Source organism: Leucopleurus acutus (genome assembly GCF_964270905.1).
Source record: "Leucopleurus acutus genome assembly, chromosome: 9".
Taxonomy (NCBI): domain Eukaryota; kingdom Metazoa; phylum Chordata; class Mammalia; order Artiodactyla; family Delphinidae; genus Leucopleurus; species Leucopleurus acutus.
In genome coordinates this window covers 53,158,706-53,180,581 of record NC_139144.1, presented here as the reverse complement: position 1 = coordinate 53,180,581, position 21,876 = coordinate 53,158,706, and the positions used below count along the sequence as shown (strand labels likewise).

The window sequence follows — 21,876 nt, the reverse complement described above, 5'->3', positions numbered from 1 at the left end:
CTTCCAATCTAAGAACATGATATATGTCTCCATCTGTGTCATCTTTGATTTCTTTCATTATTATCTTATAGTTTTCTGTGCACAGGTCTTCTGCCTCCTTAAGTAGGTTTATTCCTAGGTATTTTATTCTTTTTGTTGCAATGGTAAATGGGATTGTTTCCTTAATTTCTCTTTCTGATCTTTCATTGTTAGTATATAGGAATACAAGAGATTTTTGTGTATTAATTTTGTATCCTGCAACTTTACTAAATTCATTAATTAGCTCTAGTAGTTTTTTGGTGGCATCTTCAGGATTTTCTATATATAGTATCATGTCATCTGCAAACGGTGACACTTTTACTACTTCTTTGCCAATTTGGATTCCTTTTATTACTTTTTCTTCTCTGATTGCTGTGACTAGGACTTCCAATACTATGTTGAATAATAGTGGAGAGAGTGGGCACTCTTGTCTTGTTCCTGATTTTAGAGGAAATGCTTTCAGTTTTTTACCATTGACAGTAATGTTTGCTGTGGGTTTGTCATATATGGCCTTTATTATGTTGAGGTAGGTTCCCTCTGCCCACTTTCTGGAGAGTTTTTATCATAAGTGGATGTTGAATTTTGTCAGAAGCTTTTTCTGCATCTATTGAGATGATCGTATGGTTTTTTTTGTTTGTTTGTTTGTTTGTTTGTTTGTTTGTTTTGCAGTACGTGGGCCTCTCACTGTTGTGGCCTCTCCCGCTACGGAGCACAGGCTCCAGACGTGCAGGCTCAGCGGCCATAGCTCACGGGCCCAGCCGCTCCGCGGCATGTGGGATCTTCCCAGACCGGGGCACGAACCCGCGTCCCCTGCATTGGCAGGCGGACTCTCAGCCACTGCGCCACCAGGGAAGCCCGATCGTATGGTTTTTATTCTTTAATTTGTTAATATGGTGTATCACATTGATTGATTTGCATATATTGAAGAATCCTTGCCTTCCTGGTATAAATCCCACTTGATCATGGTGTATGATTTTTTAATGTGTTGCCGGATTCAGTTTGCTAGTATCTTGTTGAGGATTTTTGCATCTATGTTCATCAGTGATATTGGCCTGTAATTTTCTTTTTTTGTGATATCTTTGTCTGCTGTTGGTATCAGGGTGATGGTGGCCTCATAGAATGAGTTTGGGCACGTTCCATCCTGTGCAATTTTTTGGAAGAGTTTGAGAAGGATACGTATTAGCTCTTCTCTAAATGTTTGATAGAATTCACCTGTGAAACCGTCTGGTCGTGGACTGTTTGTTGGAAGATTTTTAATCACCTTTTCAATTTCAGTATTTGTGATTGGTCTGTTCATATTTTCTATTTCTTCCTGGTCCAGTCTTGGAAAGTTGTAGTTTTTTAAGAATTTGTCCATTTCTTCCAGGTTGTCCATTTTATTGGCATATAGTTGCTTGTAGTAGTCTTTTATGATCCTTTGTATTTCTGTGGTGTCAGTTGTAACTTCTCCTTTTTCATTTTTAATTCTATTGATTTGAATCTTCTCCCGTTTTTTCTTGATGAGTCTGGCTAATGGTTTATCAATTTTGTTTATCTTCTCAAAGAACCAGGTTTTAGTTTTATTGATCTTTGCTATCATTTCTTTCATTTTTTCTTCATTTATTTCTGATCTAATCTTTATGATTTCTTTTCTTCTGCTAACTCTGGGGTTTTTTTGTTCTTCTTTCCCGAATTGCTTTAAGTGTAAGGTTAGGTTGTTTATTTGAGATGTTTCTTGTTTCTTGAGGTAGGATTGTATTGCTATAAACTTCCCTCTTAGAACTGCTTTTGCTGCATCACATAGGTTTGGGGTCGTCGTGTTTTCATTGTCATTTGTCTCTAGGTATTTTTTTATGCCCTCTTTGATTTCTTCGGTGATCTCTTTGCTCTTTAGTAGCGTATTGTCTAGCCACCATGTATTTGTGTTTTCTGTAGTTTTTATCCTATAATTCATTTCTAATCTCATAGTGTTGTGGTTGAAAAAGATGCTTGATATGGTTTCAATTTTCTTAAATTTACCAAGGCTTGCTTTGTGACCCAAGGTGTGATCTACCCTGCGGAATGTTTTCTGTGCACTTGAGAAGAAAGTGAATCCTGCTACTTTTGGATAGAATGTCCTATAAATATCAGTTAAGTCTATCTGGTCCAATGTGTCATTAAGGCTTGTGTTTCCTTATTAATTTTCTGTCTGGATGATCTCTCCATTGGTGTAAGTGGAGTGTTAAAATCCCCCACTATTTTTGTGTTAATGTTGATTTCCCTTTTTATGCCCATTAGGGTTTGCCTGATGTATTGAGGTGCTCCTATGTTGGGTGGATAAATATTTACAATTGCTATATCTTCTTCTTGGACTGTTCCCATAATCATTATGTAGTGTCCTTCCTTATCTCTTGTTAGTCTTCATTTTAAAGTTTATTTTGTCTGATATGAGTAATGCTACTCCATCTTTCTTTTGATTTCCATTTGCATGGAATATCTTTTTCTGTCCCCTCACTTTCAGCCTGTATGTGTCCCTAGGTCTGCAGTGGGTCTGATGTAGACAACATATATTGGGTCTTGTTTTTGTATCCATTTATCCAGTCAGTTTCTTTTGATTGGAGCATTTAATGCATTTACATGTAAGGTAATTATCAATATGTATGTTTCTATTACCATTTTCTTAATTGTTTTGGGTTTGTTTTTGTAGGTCTTTTTCTTCTCTTGAGTTTCCTACCTGGAGAAGTTCTTTTAGCATTTGTTGCAAAACTGGTCTGGTGTTCGTTAATTCTCTTAGCTTTTGCTTGTCTGTAAAGCTTTTGATCTCTCCATCAAATCTGAATGAGAACCTTGTTGGGTAGAGTAATCTTGGTTGTAGTTTTTTCCCTTTCATCACTTTAATTATATCCTGCCACTCCCTTCTTGCCTGCAGCGTTTTTGCTGAAAGATCAGCTGATAACCTTATGGAGATTCCCTTGTATGTTATTTGTTGCTTTTCCCTTGCTGCTTTTAATATTTTTTCTTTGTATTTAATTTTTGTTAGCTTGGTTAATCGTGTCTCGTCTTGTTTCTCCTTGGATTTATCCTGTCTGGGACTCTGCGCTTCATGGACTTGATTGACTATTTCCTTCCCCATGTTAGGGAAGTTTTCCACTATAATCTCTTCACATATTTTCTCAGACCCTTTCTCTTTCTCTTTTTCCTCTGGGACCCCTATAATTGAAATGTTGGTGCGTTCATGTTGTCCCAGAGGTCCCTGTGACTGTCTTCAATTCTTTTCATTCTTTTTTCTTTATTTTGGTCTGCAGTAGTTATTTCCACTATTTTATCTTCCAGGTCACTTATCCTTTCTTCCACCTCGGTTGTTCTGCTGTTGATTCCTTCTAGTGTATTTTAAATTTCATTTATTGTGTTGTTCATCACTGTTCATTTGTTCTTTAGTTCTTCTAGATCCTTGTTAAATATTTCTTGTATTTTCTCCATTCTATTTTCAAGATTTTGGATCATCATTTCTACCATTACTCTGAATTCTTTTTCAGGTAGATTGCCTATTTCCTCTTCATTCATTTTGTTGTGGGTTTTTATCTTGCTCTTTTGTCTGCAACATATTTCTCTGTCTTCTCATTTTTTACTAACTTACTGTGTTTTGTCTCCTTTTGTCAGGCTGCAGGGTTGTAGTTCCTCTTGCTTCTGGTGTCTGCCCCCAGTGGGCGAGGTTGGTCCAGTGGCTTGTGTAGGCTTCCTGGTGGCGGGGACTGTGTTCTGGTGGGCGGAGCTGGATCTTGTCCCTCTGTTGGGCAGGGCCACATCAAGTGGTGTGTTTTGGGGTGTCTGTGGGCTTAATACGACTTTAGACACCTGTCTCTGGTGTTTTCTTTGTTCTTAATTGTTTGGAGATCAGTGGCTCATAATTTCTTTATTAAAGCCTTTAAGATCCTATACTAGAATCAGAAATTACCTTATTGCTCTCCTTTCCTAAGAATAAGCAACTCTCATCTCTTTAATCTGTGTATCTTTTGTTTTTCAAAATTTATTTACGTAGTACAGAGAAAATGACAAATCATGATTATTTTAAATGATTAGTTGATTTTGGAATTAAATTACTCTTCTTAACACTATGTCATGTAGAATAAGGATAAATAGCATTTACGCATCATCATTAAGTAAAATACCAACTCTGTTTTAACTATTTGTGTTTTAGATAGCTTCAGTTATTTCACCATGTGTAACCTTGCTTAAACTTTCTAACAGATTGATGGCCATTATTTTCTCATGCTGCCTCATGTAATCTGGCATACCTGCCTGCTAGCTTCAGTATAGACCCTGGCTAAGCTTGCCTAGATTCCTGACACATGACATATATGGGTATACAAAGGAATATACCTAGCCAGAGACAAAATACTTTAGTTCCCATAAAGTAAATTACCCATTTGCAGTAAGGCCTTATTTTATCCCCATTTCCTTTAGCTTTATGGTACCTGCAACAGCAGGCATCACTTTCCCCTCTTCTCAGGCAGAATAATACAGCAAAAGAAGGGTAGTTTACAGTTTAGGAGCTAGTTTGCCTCTGTATCTCTCTGAACCTAGTTTACATTATACCATATCACAGTGCTTCTTTCATGGGAAACTAAATTCATATTCATAAATAGTTACTACTTAATGTAGCAAAAAGACTGTTTAGACTTTGGAGTCAGCATGTTCTAGTTTGGATATGCAGTTCATTAGTTGTAGCTTCTTAGGAAAGTCATGTATAAAATGGGGAATTAGAGTGCTTATTCCTTAGATTTTACAGGATAGCTTCTTGTGCTTCCTTGGAAATAAAAGGAGCCTGTCTTTTGGTATAAGTAAAATATAAAATCTTTATTAAAGCATGTCTTTATCAAAGCATATGTTAATACTAAACTTTGAGAATTAAAATAGAGTTTCCAGTTATTGATATCTATTTTTTTGACTCATGTTTCAGGAGTTATTAAATTCTTTTAAATGGTTCAATGCAGTTCTTTTCTCCTAACCTCCCTTGTATGCAAATACTATAAGGGCAGGGAGTTAATCTGTATTCTTAACAATATGCCTAACTTCTAAAATAGTACCTGGCAAACAACGACTGCTCAAAAATAATGTTGCATGGAAGAAAAGTTTTAAAAGCAACTGAAAGTGTATGTGTATGTTAAGTGACTGGGAGGATAAGAGTGTTATGGCAAGAAACTGAGGCCCTAAGAGAGAAGACTGTTATTTTGGGGGGAGCTCAACTGAATATGATATAATGATGAAATATGCAAGAGAAATGGGACTCTGAGAAGTTAGAATATGGTCTAAAGGTCACATTAGGGTGAAAGAGAATTAAGAATTATCACAGAAATGATAGTAGAAGCCCTTTGAGAGAAACCATGATTCTGCTACCACAGTCTATTATTTGGGTTCTGATAAAAGTTTACCGCTTACAAAGTGTATTCATAGAAACCACTGAAAGATAAGTGACTTTAAGAGTAGATGTGCTCTCTGAAAGGAGGGAATGTGTATGGAGAAGTAAATAGATTCAGGAAGTGAATTTGCTTCCAGTAAGGGGATAGGAAAGTGAAGCCATCTTCATGGGTAAAAGATTGTACTGAAAAAAATTAAGAGGTCTGTTAAAAAGATGTGTAGTAGGGCTTCCCTGGTGGCGCAGTGGTTGAGAGCCCGCCTGCCGATGCAGGGGACACGAGTTCGTGCCCCGGTCCGGGAGGATCCCACATGCCGTGGAGTGGCTGGGCCCGTGAGCCATGGCCGCTGAGCCTGCGTGTCCGGAGCCTGTGCTCTGCAACGGGAGAGGCCATGGCAGTGAGAAGCCCGTGTGCCGTAAAAAAAAAAAAAGTGTAGTTATGGAAACCGAGGTGATACAGAGGTCAGGATATAAATGGATTATTAGCAGTTTCAGATTAAAAACAAGAATTGAGGACAGTGATAAGAATTTAGCTCTTAGGAAATTCTTAGTGATGTGAAAGAGTGCAATTTTAGTACAGTGATCAGAATAGGGTCATACTGAAGTGGAGATTAAATGTAGAAGAAATATAGGTAGCAGATATAAACTGACTGTTTGATAATTAACAGTGAAAGAATCTAGAAAAACAGATGGCTTCTGGATGGGTTATTAGGGTCAAATGAAAGGGATTTTTTTTTCCAGGTTAATGTTTTCCTTATTCCATCTTCCTGCCAATTATCTCCTGTCCTTGTTCCAGAATTAACCTTATATGCAAGTAGTAAAATATACTTCATACTTACTGGCATAGTTATAGAAAGGTGCCTATCTAAAACTTACATATCAATTATAAATTTATAGTTCTGTTTATTCATTCATGTAAATTAAAGAAGATACTACTTTTTAAATTAAACATAATAAAAAAGTAGTAATATGAATCAATAAAATTAGAATATCCAGCTTTACAGTTTTAGTACAAAATATTTATGCAGGTATTGTACTATGTCTAATAAATTTGAGAATCTTTCCTGAATAAATATGTATAAAGAAGCTATTTTAATACTTTAACTTCAGAATAATAACGTTTGTTTGGTTTGATTAATCAGAGTCTGGCAGATTAGGTATAAGAACATTTGCAAAAGTATCACACTATCTCTTCCCTCTATTGGGGAGGATCTAGAATTGTTTAATGAGAGAGAGATTGATAGAGAAAGAGAGCTTTCTCCATATCAGCTGACATCCTTCCAACTTGTATTAAATTCCGTGCTGATAATTCCTTGTATTAAATTCCATGGTTTGTTTCTCTCCTGAACAAACTAAAAGAGAAAATAAATGATATATTGGAAATAGTGATAGGAAAGGCTAAATAAATGTGGTTGTACAGAATCTTATAGACTCTGAATTAATTTTAATAATTTATTTCTAAATTAAATTTTTAAGAATATGAAATCTTTTTTATTCTTAATAATGCCTCTTAGAAGAAGTTTTAATCTTGAACACATTTTTAGAGTATTGTCTAGATTTTTGTTATTCATTATAATCCACTATAATTCAACCATTATAAATACAGGGAGATATCACTGAGAATATTATCATCAGTTGTTGACTTAGGGAAAATATATTTTTCCTTTTTTTTTCTTTTAAACTATGAAGCAACATTATGGTTATATAAACAAATAAAACTATTCACATTCCTGCCTCCCTTAAACAACTGTTAGAATTATTCCTTGTTCCCTTCTAGTTTTAGCTATAAGTGTTCATAGATAGACTTTTCAATGACTTTATAATTTATAATTTTCTATTGTATAGAAAGACCATGATTTATGTTTCCCATTTTTCCTATAACCAGACATTTAAGTTACTACAGATTTTTCTATTCAAAATAACAGTATATTGAATGTCATTGTTCCTATAGATTTTTATTCTTTAAGTTATTTCCTTTAGGATAAATTCCAGGAGTAGGTTTACTTGGTCAAAGACTATCAACCATATATTAGTTGGTTATATATATTACATATATTAGGTATATATTTATGTTGATTATATATATAATATATATGTTAGCTATTATGTAACTTGTGTAAGATCATATAGCTAAAAAGTGACAGAACTGGGATTAGGGTCTGGCAGTCTGTACTAGATACCATGTTCTTTACCAGTCGGCTACACTGCTGGCTTGAGAGATCTACAATTCTATCTTAATATATTCCCAATAAAAGTAATATTCATTCAGTTCATCTATCAAAATTATAGCAAGAGTCTGCTCTGTGTCTGACACTGTATTGGGGATTCAAGAAAGAACAGGATATAGACCCTGCCATAGAAGGCTGTAAACCAAGTGGGAGAAGGGAAAAGATATGTAAGAAAGTAACTATGATACAATGTAATGAATTATATAATTAGAATATTATAGGAAGACAAGGGAATGACCAAATGCCACTGGAGGAGGCTGCCTTGTGTAAAGAGGCTTCTAAGTAGGGCTGGGTTTGCTTAGATGGCTAGGTCAGGTCTTGGGGAACCAAAGAGCAGAGCAAGCAATGAAGAGCCTACAAATGTACTGCAGGGGTCAGAAGGCCATAAAGGCTATGTAGGACTGTAGAGAAAATATGCACAGTTAGGGTTTTCTGAGCAAATTTTATCAGAACTTGGGACCTGGGCTTAAAAGACAAGCCTTGGAAGTTAAACTTTGACTGAGTAGAGTTTGAGAACTCCAGAGAGGTTTACCTCTCAGGAGATACATGTTTACATTTAAATAAGGTGTGGATGAGACCTAAGACCATTGAGATGTTCCCTAAGTTGTAAGACTCAGAGATGCTAGTCTTATCTTCTGCCCAGAAACATATTTTACATTCCAAACCATAAGAACCCAGGATCTTCCCTAGGACAATTTGTTCACACTCAAGGATAGGTTCCCCCACTCTGACACCCCCCCACCCGCTTCTCTCCCCACCTCCCCCCATCTCCAGAGGGGAGGAGGTCTGCTATACAAGCCTTCCAGAGTCTTATTTTTGCAGCTAATTGCTTTATTAACTTCCTATTGTTGCTGTAACAAATTACCACAAACTTGGTGACTTAACGCAAATTTACTATCTTAAAGCTCTGGAGATCAGAAGTCTCAAATGGTTTCACTGGATTAAACTCAAGGTTTTGGCAGAGCTGTATTCCTTCTGCAGGCTCCTGGGTAGAATCCCTTACCTTACCTTTTCCAGTTTCCAAAAGCTGCCTGCACTTCTTGGCTTGTGACCCCTTCTACCATTTTTAAAGACAGAAGCATAGCATCTTCGAATATCTCTCTGATTCTCACCCTCCTGTTTTTCTCTTCTAAGGACTCAAGATTACATTGGGCCCACCTGGATAATCTAGGATAATTTCCCAATGTCAAGAACCTTAACTTAATCTTATCTGCGAAGTCCCTTTTACCGTGTAAGGTAACATATTCACAGGTTCCAGGAATTAGGACATAAACCTCTTTGGGGTGGGGACATTAGTCTGCCTGTCACATTCGCCCACAGTGCAGACCCCAGTACATGTATTGTACTGTGATGTCTGATCGGGCTTGGATTGCATTACCCCAGTGGTAAGAGTTGGGTTATGAGGGACTGGCATGTTTATTATAAGTAATAATATTTCATTTGTTTCTGCTTCAGAGACTTCATGTCTTACTTTCAGGCTAGTTTTGAAGGGCTATATTGCTGAGCTGTGTAGAATCTTGAATTATAAAAACAGGAAATATGCAGAGTTGTTCTGAAAGTTGTCTGGGACCTTCTACTACTTTAGGACAACTTACTCAGCCTTTTTCTGATAAGAGCGTTCCACCTTGGCTAACTCATTCAAATTGAAAAGCCCATCCTAGTTCCTTTTTGGTCAGGGTTTCTGTTTTTTCTTGTTCTAAGCTGAAAGTAACCTAAAAATAATTCAGATGAATCTAGGATTTAAGAGTTTGACTCTGCTTCCTTCCCATTGCTCTTCTGCACTTGGACATAGGAACGCAAATGATACCAGCCCTCCACAGTAAATGTGATTCATCTTCAGATATGGGACTGTATGCCCATTTCATAGTGTATTTGTGTTTTTTAGTACAGGCTGACTGTATTTTAGTAGGTTTTATCCAACTCATTTTCCAGTATCCTATTATGGCCACTGAACTGGCTCAAATATTAATCCATTGACCCTAGCTCAAGGATGTAGTGGATGCTAGGCATGGATGCTAGGTACAACTCTCAGATCTGGGTTTGGCAGTAGCTAAGGCAGCTCACCTAGACCTACCATTGGTAAGGGCTGCCACCTTGGAATTAGATCTTTTTCTCCCAGAACTAACCATAGCTTACTCCCCTCAAAAAGTATTACACCGTGTAATATGTGCCTTATTCTTTCAAAGCCTAACCAAAGACTTAGGTAGAGAAATTTTTCCTAGATTTAACATTTAACGTTCCCACTAGCTCCCAGACTTATGCATTGCTTGCTTCGCTTATATTGTCACCATCCTTATTAAGTAAATATGTACTCAAGAAAAAAAATAGAGCAGAGCAATAAACAAAAAAAATTGGTGTGGTATGTTTAATACTGTACCTAAGGCATTTATGTTAATTGACATATTAGTCTGTAAGTGGCCCTTTCGGTTCCTTTCCTTCTTCCTCCCCTTCCTTTTATCTTCCTTGTTTCTTCACTTCTCTTTCATTTTCCTTTTCCTTAGCTTTCTTTTTTCTTCCTATGGCTTTTTCTCTTTAATTAGCAAATACTGTAAAGATATGCAACTTTGGTTTTTTGGTATTATTATTCTAGAATGGAGTTTTTTATAACTAAGAATTAGTCATTCAATGTATTTTGAAACAGTGTTTCAATAGAAATTGGATTAGCAGCTTAAAAGTAGAGGTTACCTTTTAAATGTATCTTCTGTGTACTATTTCAAGGTAGGAAAAAACTGATTTTCATCCTTTTCCTTTACCATTTTAGGACCTTTCTTTTTGGTAGAGATGGAAATCCAAATAAACGGAATGTGCACAATGAAACATCTATGCATTTGTTATGTATGGGCCCTCAAATTATGATATCGGAAGGAGCCCTTCATCCTCGCTTAGCACGCCCCGCGGAAGATGATTTTAGAAGAGCAGACTGTCTGCAGATGATTTTAAGATGGAAAGGAGCAAAACTTGACCAAGGCGAATATGAGAGAGCAGCTGTTGATGCAGTTGATAACAAAAAGAACACACCCCTGCACTATGCTGCTGCCTCAGGGATGAAAACCTGTGTAGAGGTAAAACTTTGGTGGTGTTTTTTTTTTTAATATTCTGCATGGTAAAATCTGTGTCTTGGTAATGTGTAATAATCAGTTTTGTTTTACTTATCTTAACAGTTAATTTAGCTAGTCATTTCTGTCCCTTTTGTGGTTCTAAAAGAATCAGGAGCCCTTGTTTTAGGGAAAACAAACCCATAAACATTCATCCTTGGAAATAAAATGGAATTAGGAGCAATTGAAAATTTGCTAACATTCCTGAAGATAACAGTCATCATACAAACTCTATCATATTGAGAGTAATAGTTTTAGTAGAGATATGTTTTACATTTTTTGCTTATTTTTAGAAGCCAACTTATAAAATTTATACATATGGCAAATCTTGACAAGTGGGACCTTTAGCTATATATAGAATTGATCAGTTCCCTAAGCAATTGATAAATATTAATGAATACATTTATTGGGGTCTTTTAAAAACATATATATATTAAAATGTGCTGGTTTTTTCTGTGTAGTCTGCATTAAAGTGCCTGAATACTATATTGTAATTGAGTTTTTCCATATATGTTTTTCATATATATATAAATATCTAACAACAGGCTTAGATAAAATCAACCATATAGTGTAGGATCTTAACTAAGCTAAGAAATCATTACTCTTTGTACTGTCATCACTACTCTACATACAGAAGAACAGGTTTCTCTCAGCTATGTAGAGGTCAGTCCATACATAATTCTTAGAAGTTCTTTTGTATAGATGTACTTAAGTTTCAGTGGGGAGAATTATAGATTGAATCACAGAGTATCCAGTTACCAAAAATGTAGGACTTTGTTGGAAAATCAGTGATCCAGATTAAATATATATTAATCAGATTAAAATACATATCTGAAAATTTAGTATTTCCTTAATATTATTCATCTATATAAACTTTATATTTCTAAATTGATAAATATACCAAAAAACATGAAGGTCCTTCATTTTCTTACTCGTGTTAAAAGGTTATGGCCATTTAGGGACTTCCCTGGTGGCACAGTGGTTAAGAATCCTCCTGCCAATGCAGGGGGCACAGGTTCAGTCTCTGCTCCAGGAAGATCCCACATACTGCGGAGTAACTAAGCCCATGTGCCACAACTACTGAGCCTGCGCTCTAGAGACCACAAGCCACAACTACTGAGCCCACACACCAAAACTACTGAAGCCCGCACACCCTAGAGCCTGCGTGCTGCAACTACTGAAGCCCCCGAGCTCTAGGGCCCGCGTGCAACAACTGCTGAGCCCATGTGCTGCAACTACTGAAGCCCGTGCGACTAGAGCCTGTGCTCCTCGACAAGAGAAGCCACTGCAGTGAGAAGCCCACACACTGCAACAAAGAGTAGCCCCCACTCGCTACAACTAGAGAAAGCCGGCGTGCAGCGAAGAAGACCCACTGCAGCCAAAAATAAATCTAAAAAAAAAAAAAAGGTTATGGCCATTTATATGATTTCTTTAGTGTATCTGAAGTGTCAGTTATTTTCACTTCTAGAACCTTTCTGATCTTATCTTGTGTGTTTTGCTGTTGTTTGTGATACTTATTAATCTTTTAGAATCTTTGTCATTTCATCTCTTGGGTTTGTGTCACCTTTGCCCACTAGTTAATTAGTGACAGTCATTAACTTGAAACTAATTTTAAGCTTTGCTTTCTAACTTTGATTCACGGTGTGGTGGAAGGATGTTCTAGGATTTTGCGGGAGGGAGGCTATGGGCAGAATTCCTGAAGGCTTTTTACACAAGTCTTTTTGTATATTGTTCTATGCCCACCTCTTATGAAAGAATCACTGCCTATAGTGACTCATCATTGTTGACGGGACTGCATCATATTTCTCAAGTGAATTAGAGTAGAAAATATCTTATTCTTGATCGTAATAGTAATGCTCTTAAACTGCTGCTTTAATATCTTGCTTCCAAAAATTCTCTATAAGCATTGCTTTAGTAGTTGTTCATTTTGAAGTATGTTTGCAATGACATGTTATTAAATTATTTTTAAAAACTGAATGTGGTGTTTTTACCAACATTGTTTTTTGCTCAGTGAAGGAAATTAGTACCAGGTTTATTCTGAACTGACAGGCCTGATGGTTTGCTTGGTGTGAATGTATGTGTAAGTTTTAACTGTTTGATCTGTCAGCAAATCACTTTATACAAACCACACCATTTAATGACTGTTTTCATTTTTTTGTGTTCAGAAGAGCTCTTTGACTTAATGTAAAACACCTCAAATAGAGCCCTGTAAATACCTTCATTGCATTTATTCTAGTTGTCATCAACAGATTTTAGCACATCATTTTACCCATATAAAGCTATCTTAAATCTCTTATATATACTTGACTGTATACCCAGCCTTAGGTCTTAAATGACTTTTGATAATGTTTACTGTTAATTAAACCAGAAGAGTTTCACAGGGAAGTGTACATTAATTTCCAGAGGCCTTATGTTTTCTAGTTCTAGTGAGTAAAACAAATACATTGAAATACATAACCTACTATATAACTGTACTTCTTAGAGAATTAGTCCTCAAGTGTCTTAGTGTTTGTATAAGGTCTTCTAACATTCACTGTGCTCATTGGTACCAAGCATGATATAAAGGGTTTGGGTTGAGTAAAAGACTGTTATCAGATATTTACTAATTTTTTTCATTAAGCTAAGCTATCATAGTATGGTATATAGGGCACTGGTTTCTAGTCTTGGTCCTCACAGAGACTGTCTGTAAGACCTTGAGCGAATCACTCAACTTCTTTGAGATTATCAGTGTCAACCATCCAATAGGAAACTATCACAGTTATCTTAAAAGACCCCTTTTAGTGCTAATTTTCTCTTTATCTGTGATTGCAGTAAAATATATCCCATTTTCAGTGTCTAGCCTTTGAGGTTAAATTGATTATTTTACTCCATGGTTAAGGCCAAGCTATTTTTTTTAACTCTTGAGGACATATCTATGGAAATACGTCTTTTCTAGTTGTTGATGTTTTTCTCTCTGTGTGTTTATTTAAGGACAGAGCTGATAAAGTCAACAGCAGACAATTTCATATGTGCATTTAAACACATACTTTCCTATGGCTCATTATTTTGAACCATATAAATGAAATGTTTAAAAACTTCCCCTTCTCTCTGTAATAATTGTGTTCCATAGTCAGCTAAAGGGACGCACACATACACACACAGAACATAACATAAAAGTATCTTTTTTTAAAATTTATTTATTTTATTTATTTTTGGCTGCATTGGGTCTTTGTTGCTGTGGGCAGGCTTTCTTTAGTTGCGGTGAGTGGGGGACACCCCCCATCGCTGCACGCTGTGGGGGGGGGGGCCTGGGACCCTTGCTGCGGTGGCCTCTCCCCCTGCAGAGAATGGGCTCCAGGCGCACAGTTGTGGCTCGCCAGCTCTAGAGCACAGGCTCAGCAGCCGCAGTGCACGGGCCTAGCCGCTGCCTGGCATGTGGGATCTTCCCGGACCAGGGATTTCTGAGGTCCAGCTCTGTGCAGGTGAAAGGTCCCGCGGGGGTCCTGTTTTCTGCTTCCTAGTCTGGGAGAAGAGAGTGTCTGGATCTCTTCAGGGAAATGCAGGAGGTTCAGCAGCCACAGGAGGACAGGGTAGAGGGAAGACTGAATCTAAACGCCTCCCTCCTTTTTCTCTTGTGCTGCTGGCTGCTGCCTCATGCTTTTTCCTCTCTTTCTATCTCTCAGAAGTTGTGCTGAGAGAAAAAAACATAGGCCAGAAAAGGGATGCACCCTGGACTGGTGTTTGTGGTGTGTGTGTGTGACTGGTGTTTGTGGTGTGTGTGTGTGTGTGTGTGTCCCCCAGAGGCTGGAACCACAGTTCCTCTGATGAACCCTGGAGGCGGCCCAGTTCCTGATTGGTGGTTACCATGGAGACCCACCTAAGCCTCTTTCACCTGAGCTGTATTATCTGAAGAGGGCGGCTCTCTGACCTGACAGTCACCTGAGAAGATCAGGGGGTGAGAGAGAGCCTGTGTCCAGATGGCATTCTCTGCCCTGTCCTCCCCCAGCGGGCACTTGGTGTGGCACAAACTGGGGGAGCCAGACCATGCTCGCTGCACCCTCTGTAGAGCCCTAGGTGGACCTGCTCAGGGCAGATGTTTCCAGCTACTTGGTGAATGGTTCCTGGCAAGAACCTACTCTTTCCACCCCCTCCCTCCACCAGGAGAGGGGTGATTCAGGAGCAGAGGGCAGGGGCCTTCACCTTTAATCACCACACCCTCACCTGTCCTCTTTGCTAATCGAAATTCTCTCCTTCCCTCAAGTCAAGCTCAAGTGCAGAAAGTTCTTCTGATGTTCTGGAGGAGGGGCGAGGCTAAGGAAATAATCCAGGGAGAGGAGGAAAGATAGACTGTGATTATTGAGTTTGAGGTATTTGAGCTAACATGAGGGGCTGGCAGGAGCCCTCCTGTTGCTCTTCTCCCAAATCCCACATTCACATATGGGCCTCCTGCCTGTCTCTGTGCTCTGGGCACTGTCACTTGCAGACTATGCTGGCTTCGGGCCCATGTGGGCCAGACTGCCCCTAACAGACATCAGAAACCGATGCATGCTGCCCTGTGGGGGGGCCTCAGGGGTGCTCGAGTGGGCACTAAGCTGCATTGTAATACACCTCAAGTGATGCTGCACCAGGTACCATGTGGTAGGGTGACTTCTGGATATACCTTGTCCTGATTGTATTGAAAATAAAGCAGAAGGCATCGCCAAGAAGAAATTAAACCATGCCTGATGAGCTGCCTCACACTGCTTACCCGCCTGCCTGCGTGTTTTGACTGTGTTCCTGGGTGAAACGCCACTTTGGGCTTCCTCTGTGGCTGGTTCCATTAGGCATATCTGCCGTCCCTCCTCATCCAGCTGCTCAAGCAGGGGTCTTGAGTCAGGAGCTGGACCATATACCTCTCTTGACCAGTTCACAGCCCAACAGTCCCAGAGATTGAGAAGGTCTCTTGGGGACGGGAGACTCCCATGTTTTGAGGAGCTGAAGTTGACCTCCTCGCACTCACAGTTCCCTGGTGGCCTCCATCCCAGGACCAGCTAAGGCCAGAGCAGCCTGGGGCAGGTAGCCAGGAGTCCCCACCTCTGAGCATCCCACCTCTATCCTGACGCAAGGGCAGAAATTCCAAGGCATTTCCATGCTGGGGAGAAGGGAAGAGTGGGATGAGAAGGCTTTGCTCTCCCTTTGGGAAAGTTGCTAAAAAGTGACGAGAAGAGGTCAGTGACTAAGTCACAAATTCCTTCATGCAGCACGTATGTCTAGAGCACTGTTGTGTGCAGGCATACCAGTTGCTGGCTGAGGGTGTGTGATCCCATTCCCCTCCCCCTCGCTCCACACTTCCCAGCCAAGCCCCCGTGAGGCTGGGTCAGATGAGTAGAAGGTGGAATTCTTGTAGGAGAGTGGGGAGCAGAGACAATATTAGGGTTCAGAGCTAAATGCCTTTATCTTCCTGCTGTATAATCTTGGGCCACCACAGACCATTCTATTTGGATGAAAAAATTCATCCCGTGGATTAGTCTTAAAACCTCACCCTCAAACACACACGTGCACGCATGCACACACACAACGCACACACACACACAATTAATGTAAAAGAGATCATGCCGGTTCTGAGCCATCAAAGGCAGATCCCTCTGCAGCAGTGTGCTAAGGACTCCTGACCTGTGACTTTGGGGAACATGCACATAGATGACCAGGTTCTTAGCATCCTCCTTCTCGACACAGCTGGCCCCTTCCCTGTACTTTTCAGTGATGCCTTTAACCAGGAGAGGGGGATCATCTCCTCTCTCCTCCCTCCCCCACCTGCTGCCTTGACACCACAAAGAGGGCTCGATGTTTGTGTTGACTGCCCATTTCTTTTCATCTGTTAACCGGTGGAGGCTTTGTGATTATCCACACTGAGTGTGAGTTTGTACTGGGGAGAGAAGGTGGTTGTGTTTTTTTTCTCTCATTCCACATCAGTGGAGGTTGTCAAAGCATAGGTAAATATTCAGCAACCATTCAAATGGAGAAACACCAATGGGGCCCGTGACATTGCCTCACAAATGGTGTTTGATTAATAAATTGGAGATGTGGAATTGCGAAGCCATTGGTGCAGGGCTGGATTAAAAACATCTTAATCATAGAGTTCTTTTGGGAACTTGCAGGTGTGACAGTATCAGTGGCTAAATATTTTATATATATATGTATATACATATATATACATTTATATATATATGTATATACATATACATATATATATATATATGGAATATCTAGCCCTGAAGTTTCTTATGTTATATTGCTGCCTAGTTGACAGTGGACGTTCCAACAGTCTCTCAAATTCATTGTTTCCAAAACTGTACTCAGTCTTCTCTACCAGTTCCTCCTCTTGACTGCCTTATTCCTATTAATGATGCTACCGTTATCCCCATATCTAGTCTTGATACCTGGATTTACCTTGGGACTGTTTTTGTTTTGTTTTGTTTTGTTTTTGCGGCAAACTTATGCCACTCATTTGCAGAACAGAACTCTTCCTTGCCGCTTTTGGCCAGCCCCTTCTTTTTATCTCTGTTGGCCACCTTCTAACAACAGGTGCTTATATCAGATCCTCACTTTGTATTTTTCAGAACTTCCTTGAGTAGGAAAATCTGGAGTTTCACAAATATTTATCATTCAAAATTATTTATGAGATAAAAGTAACACAAAGAGGAGTGGGCTGCAATTGTTTGAAAATTAGAAATGCTTATATGTTGAACATTTATTAAGGCAAACTATAATTAAAGCCCCTTTAATTTTAATTTTTTCATATTTCAAAGAATTATTTCAAGGGTAAGCAAACTTTTTTCTGTGAAAGCCCATATATTTTAGGCAACTGCTCAACTATGCTACAGTATCCTGAAAGCAGCCATAGACAGTGTATAAGTGAGCATGGCAGTGTTCCATTAAAACTTTGTTTATGGACATTCCCACTTGAATTTCTTATAATTTTCACATATCACTAAATAATCTTTTGATTCCTTTCAACCATTTTTAAATGTAAAAATAGTTTTTAGTTTGTGGGCTATACAGGAACAGGCAGCAGGCTAGATTTGGCTCACAGGCCTTAGTTTGCAGTGGACCCCTGCATTATGCAAAGATTGGGAGAGGAAACCAAAGATGACTCCACACTATAGAAGCTTATTTTAAATATGTAAAATAACGTTATCAATATGTAGCAAGTCCTGTATGCTTTAAGTATACAAAGAACTTAAAAAATACTATGTAATGGATGCCCAGCGCACAAAAATGGAACTCCATTAAAATATAAATTTTACAAGAATTTAATACTATAAAAAACACACTTTTGTCTTGGTTGCTGAGTTTTTGTTTTTCCACTTTGGAATAGAGATGGACTTTGGAGAGGAATGATATGTTAGGTCTATTAGCAAGGCCCAATTAAAAGTTTAGTGATTTTTCTTCCCCTTTGCAGACTTCCCTAGATCAAGCCTAGTCATTAGGCCTCATTTTATTTATATTGGTGCTTCACCCGTCACAGTGATTCAAGAACTGGTTGATGTGACAGAGGTGGTGGTTGTGTTTGATAGTGCTTCAGCTCTTTGTGAAAAGCATTCTTTTAAATGAGTGTTATCTTTAGATATTTCCTATGCATCCTTGTTCCACTTGCTTATTCAAAGTTTTAAGTGTAGCTGCTCATTGTTAGATCAAATAAAGGTCACTAGAAAACCAAAGGTCATAAATCACACTTCCATTTACAGCTATAGGGACTATTTGACCCTTTGGCAGCTATCAGAGTATTTCACACTTCATTGAAAAGCCAAAAAAATCATTCACAAATCATACTGAAGAGTTTTACTTAATTATATTGTGTTTTTAGCACCTGGGGTTTTAAAACTGTAAAAAGAATACAGAAATTGTAGTCTCAGCTCAGCAACTGAGTAACTTTGCCTGTTTCTGGGCCTCAGTTTTCTAATTTTTAATCAAGAAAGTTATGATTTTATTATTGCATCCAAAACATTATGATGCTAAGAGCTATTAATTATTTAGGCATTAACTGTTATAGGCATTGAAGGGAAGGAGACATCATTTAAATTTTACTTAGCCCAGAAGATTTCATGGGTAGTAGTAATATTTGAGTGGATGAGATTTCAGTTTAAGTATTTGGAGGAGGCTACTCAAAATGTGGCCCTCAGCACATTTTGTACATCAGTAACGCCTGGGAGCTTGTTATAAATACAAATTCTTGTGCCCCACAGACCTCCAGATTCCAAATCGGAATCTCTGGGGGTAGACTCCAGGAATGCTTTAAGCAAGTTTTACTGGTTATTCGTTTGCATGTTATAGTTTGAGAAGCACTGTTCTAGGTCTCAAATGCAGATTGAAGTATTTTGCAGAGGTTTGATAAGACAGATGACTTAAAATGAAGATAGAAGCCATACTAAGTAGAAATACTAATGCCAAGAATTTTGGATTTATTTATAGAAAATTGAGCCATTTAAATTTTTTGACTGGTGGAGTGCTATTATGAAAGCAAATATAGTAAGATTAGCCTAATGGTTGTAATGTAGAATAGAGTTGAAAGGGGGGACTTCTAAAGGAGTGGTTCTTAAAGCCTTGCTACCCAGACAGTGGTCCTCAGACTGGCATTGGCATGAATTTGGGTACTTGTTGGGAATGCAGAATCTCAGGCCTCATCTCAGATCAGCTGAGTCTGAATTTGTAGTTTAACAAGAACCCCAAGGTGATTCATTCATACTCACATTAAAGTTTGAGAATCCTTGGCTTAGAGCAGTAGTCTGTGGGACATAGAATGGAATCACCTGTAAAGAGTTCATATATTTAATCCCCACTCTAGATCACCCTAATATGACTATCAGATTACCTAGATGATTCATAAACAATTTGGAAACCTTTGTGCTGAAACAGTGGTTGTAACCATGTCTGCACAAAAAATCCCATAGTGTAGACCATATCTCAAATCGATAAAATTGGAATTTCTGAGAGTGGACCCCCAGACATTAGTATATTAAACTTCTCCAGATGATTCTAGTGTTCAGCCAAGGTTGAAAACCAGTGTACTAGAGGGAGTGACAGGAGTTAGAATCTTATTGCATTAATTCTGCTGTGAACTGATAAAGGGCCTGGATTTGTATGGTGGTATTAGAAACGGAAAGAATGAGGCAGATGCATTTAGGTGACTTGGTCAGTTGATACAAGAAAGTAAGGGAGAGAAAAGTTTAAAATGATGGAGACTTTAAAGTGTTAATATTAACAATGTTGAGCTATCTTTGGATAATATAATTTTCTCTCTTTGATTTTTTTTGCATTTTCTGTAACAATCTGCTATCATATCTATAATTAGAGTAAAATAAATTAACTTTATTTTTAAGTAAACTGAGGATGGTTTTGAACCTAGTTCACTTTGAACCCTGCTAACAATTGACAGATATTTTAAAAATGAGATGAGGTGTTGTATGTCAACTACACTTTAGTAGTAAAAAGAAAAAAAAAATTAAGTGAGATGAGGTGAAGGAATTGGTTAGAAGGAAGGGAGAATATCTTGCGTTTTCATTTAGAAGGAGATTGAGGTCTTAGATTATCCACGTGAAATGGTATTCAGGCTATTGAAGATTAGAACTAACTGGGAGTAATGAATATAGATTTAGAATTAAATGTTATCTGCAAGATAAGGTATAGATGAGAAATCCAAGGAAAAGACTTTATAGATAAAATTACAGAATTAAAGTCACAGCATCAACTTGGAGAATGCCTCTGTTTAAAGGGAGTGGGAACAGTACGTGGCCTACAACAAAAACCAAAAAAGCAGAGAAGAGAACCAAAATAATACATTGTCGAGGATGCCAAGAGAAGAATTTCAAGGAGAGGAGGTAGTCAGTCATTTGATGTGCTTCAGAAAGGGCAAGGAATTACAAGAGTGATAAGGCTGTTGGATTTGAGAGGTATTAATGACTTTCAGGAATATTGTAGTCAAGTGGGCAGAGTAGAAGTCAGATTACTGGGAGAAATTGAGTAATTTGCTGAGGAAGTAGAGAGACAGCGGGTGTCAGTCACTAATTTGACAAATGTGGCCAAGAGAGAAAGTAAAGTATTGGGGAAGTGACAAGAAGGCTAACAGAATTAAGATAGGGGACTCCTCTGTACCAGGAGCCAGTAGAAAGTCAGAGAGTGAAGATGAAAGGAATAATGGAGTGCTCAAGATCATAGAGGAAACAGATGAGGAAATGGTAATTTTACAACCAGAAGAGACTAAGAATCGTCTTTTTTTACATTTTTTCTCAAGATTATGTAAGCCTCATTTTATAGATGGACCTGGTAAACTGAGACTTACAGAAGTTAAATGACTTGTTCAGAGTCAACCAGCCATTTAGATGATGGATCAAAGGGGTGGGAAGGGATTTGTCATGAACTAAGGGCTGTCCTTCCCCTCTTCCTCTGGGATTATGAACAGAAAGGAAGGCAAAATCGATAAACAGATGCGCTGAGATAGTGATAATTGTATGTTTCTTTTAAGGTAGAAAATTGTATGTGCCACCAAGTGTCTGAGATAGGCTAAAAAACACATTTGAATAAAATATTCAGTTCTCCTTGCTTGAGAGTGGAGAAAATGATACTTAGAATGCTTTGGTTGAAGCATTTAAAAACTACCTCTTCAGAACCACGTGTAACACCCTATTATGTAAAAGCAAAACACCTGACTTTATGCAGCAAAAGTTTAACAGATATCTTGACATCTTCTGCTTTCTTGTGTTCCAGCCTTAAGCCCTAAAGGTCAGTATGCTAAAATTCTTTTTTAAAAAGTAATCCTCCAATGTCAGGCAGTACTGGTGATAGCTAGCTAGCTTCTATGCCAAAGGTAGCATATACGTTGATTTTCCTTGCCAAGACAAATGCTGTAAACATGGACCCTCCATTCCATCACTGATTATGAGTTTCTGTCCAGGTACCAGTTGCAGCAATGAGATACAGGTTTTTGTGGCCCCTCACCCCACTCCCATCAGACTCATCTGGGGACTCCTTTCGAATTACCAATCAAGGCAAGACTCAAGTTCTAAAAATAGTCAACAGTGACTCTCAACAATGACTTCTCACACATCCTTTTTTTGTTTGTTTGTTTTTAAACCCCAAGGAATGCAGTCTATACTCTGGAATGTTCCTCTTACCAATATTCTGGAATGGCACAGCCTCTTAAATT

General features: G+C 38.4%; 1 protein-coding gene across 4 annotated transcripts in view; it reads left to right on the top strand.

Moving 5' to 3' along the window:
* ANKIB1 (ankyrin repeat and IBR domain containing 1) overlaps positions 1–21,876 on the top strand; it is a 133,601-nt gene that overhangs the window by 54,522 nt on the left and 57,203 nt on the right. For all 4 annotated transcript variants that reach the window (XM_082846770.1, XM_082846768.1, XM_082846769.1 and 1 more), the window contains exon 3: positions 10,382–10,682. In XM_082846770.1, the coding sequence (XP_082702896.1) occupies positions 10,382–10,682 (301 nt within the window). The remainder of the gene's footprint in view (positions 1–10,381; positions 10,683–21,876) is intronic.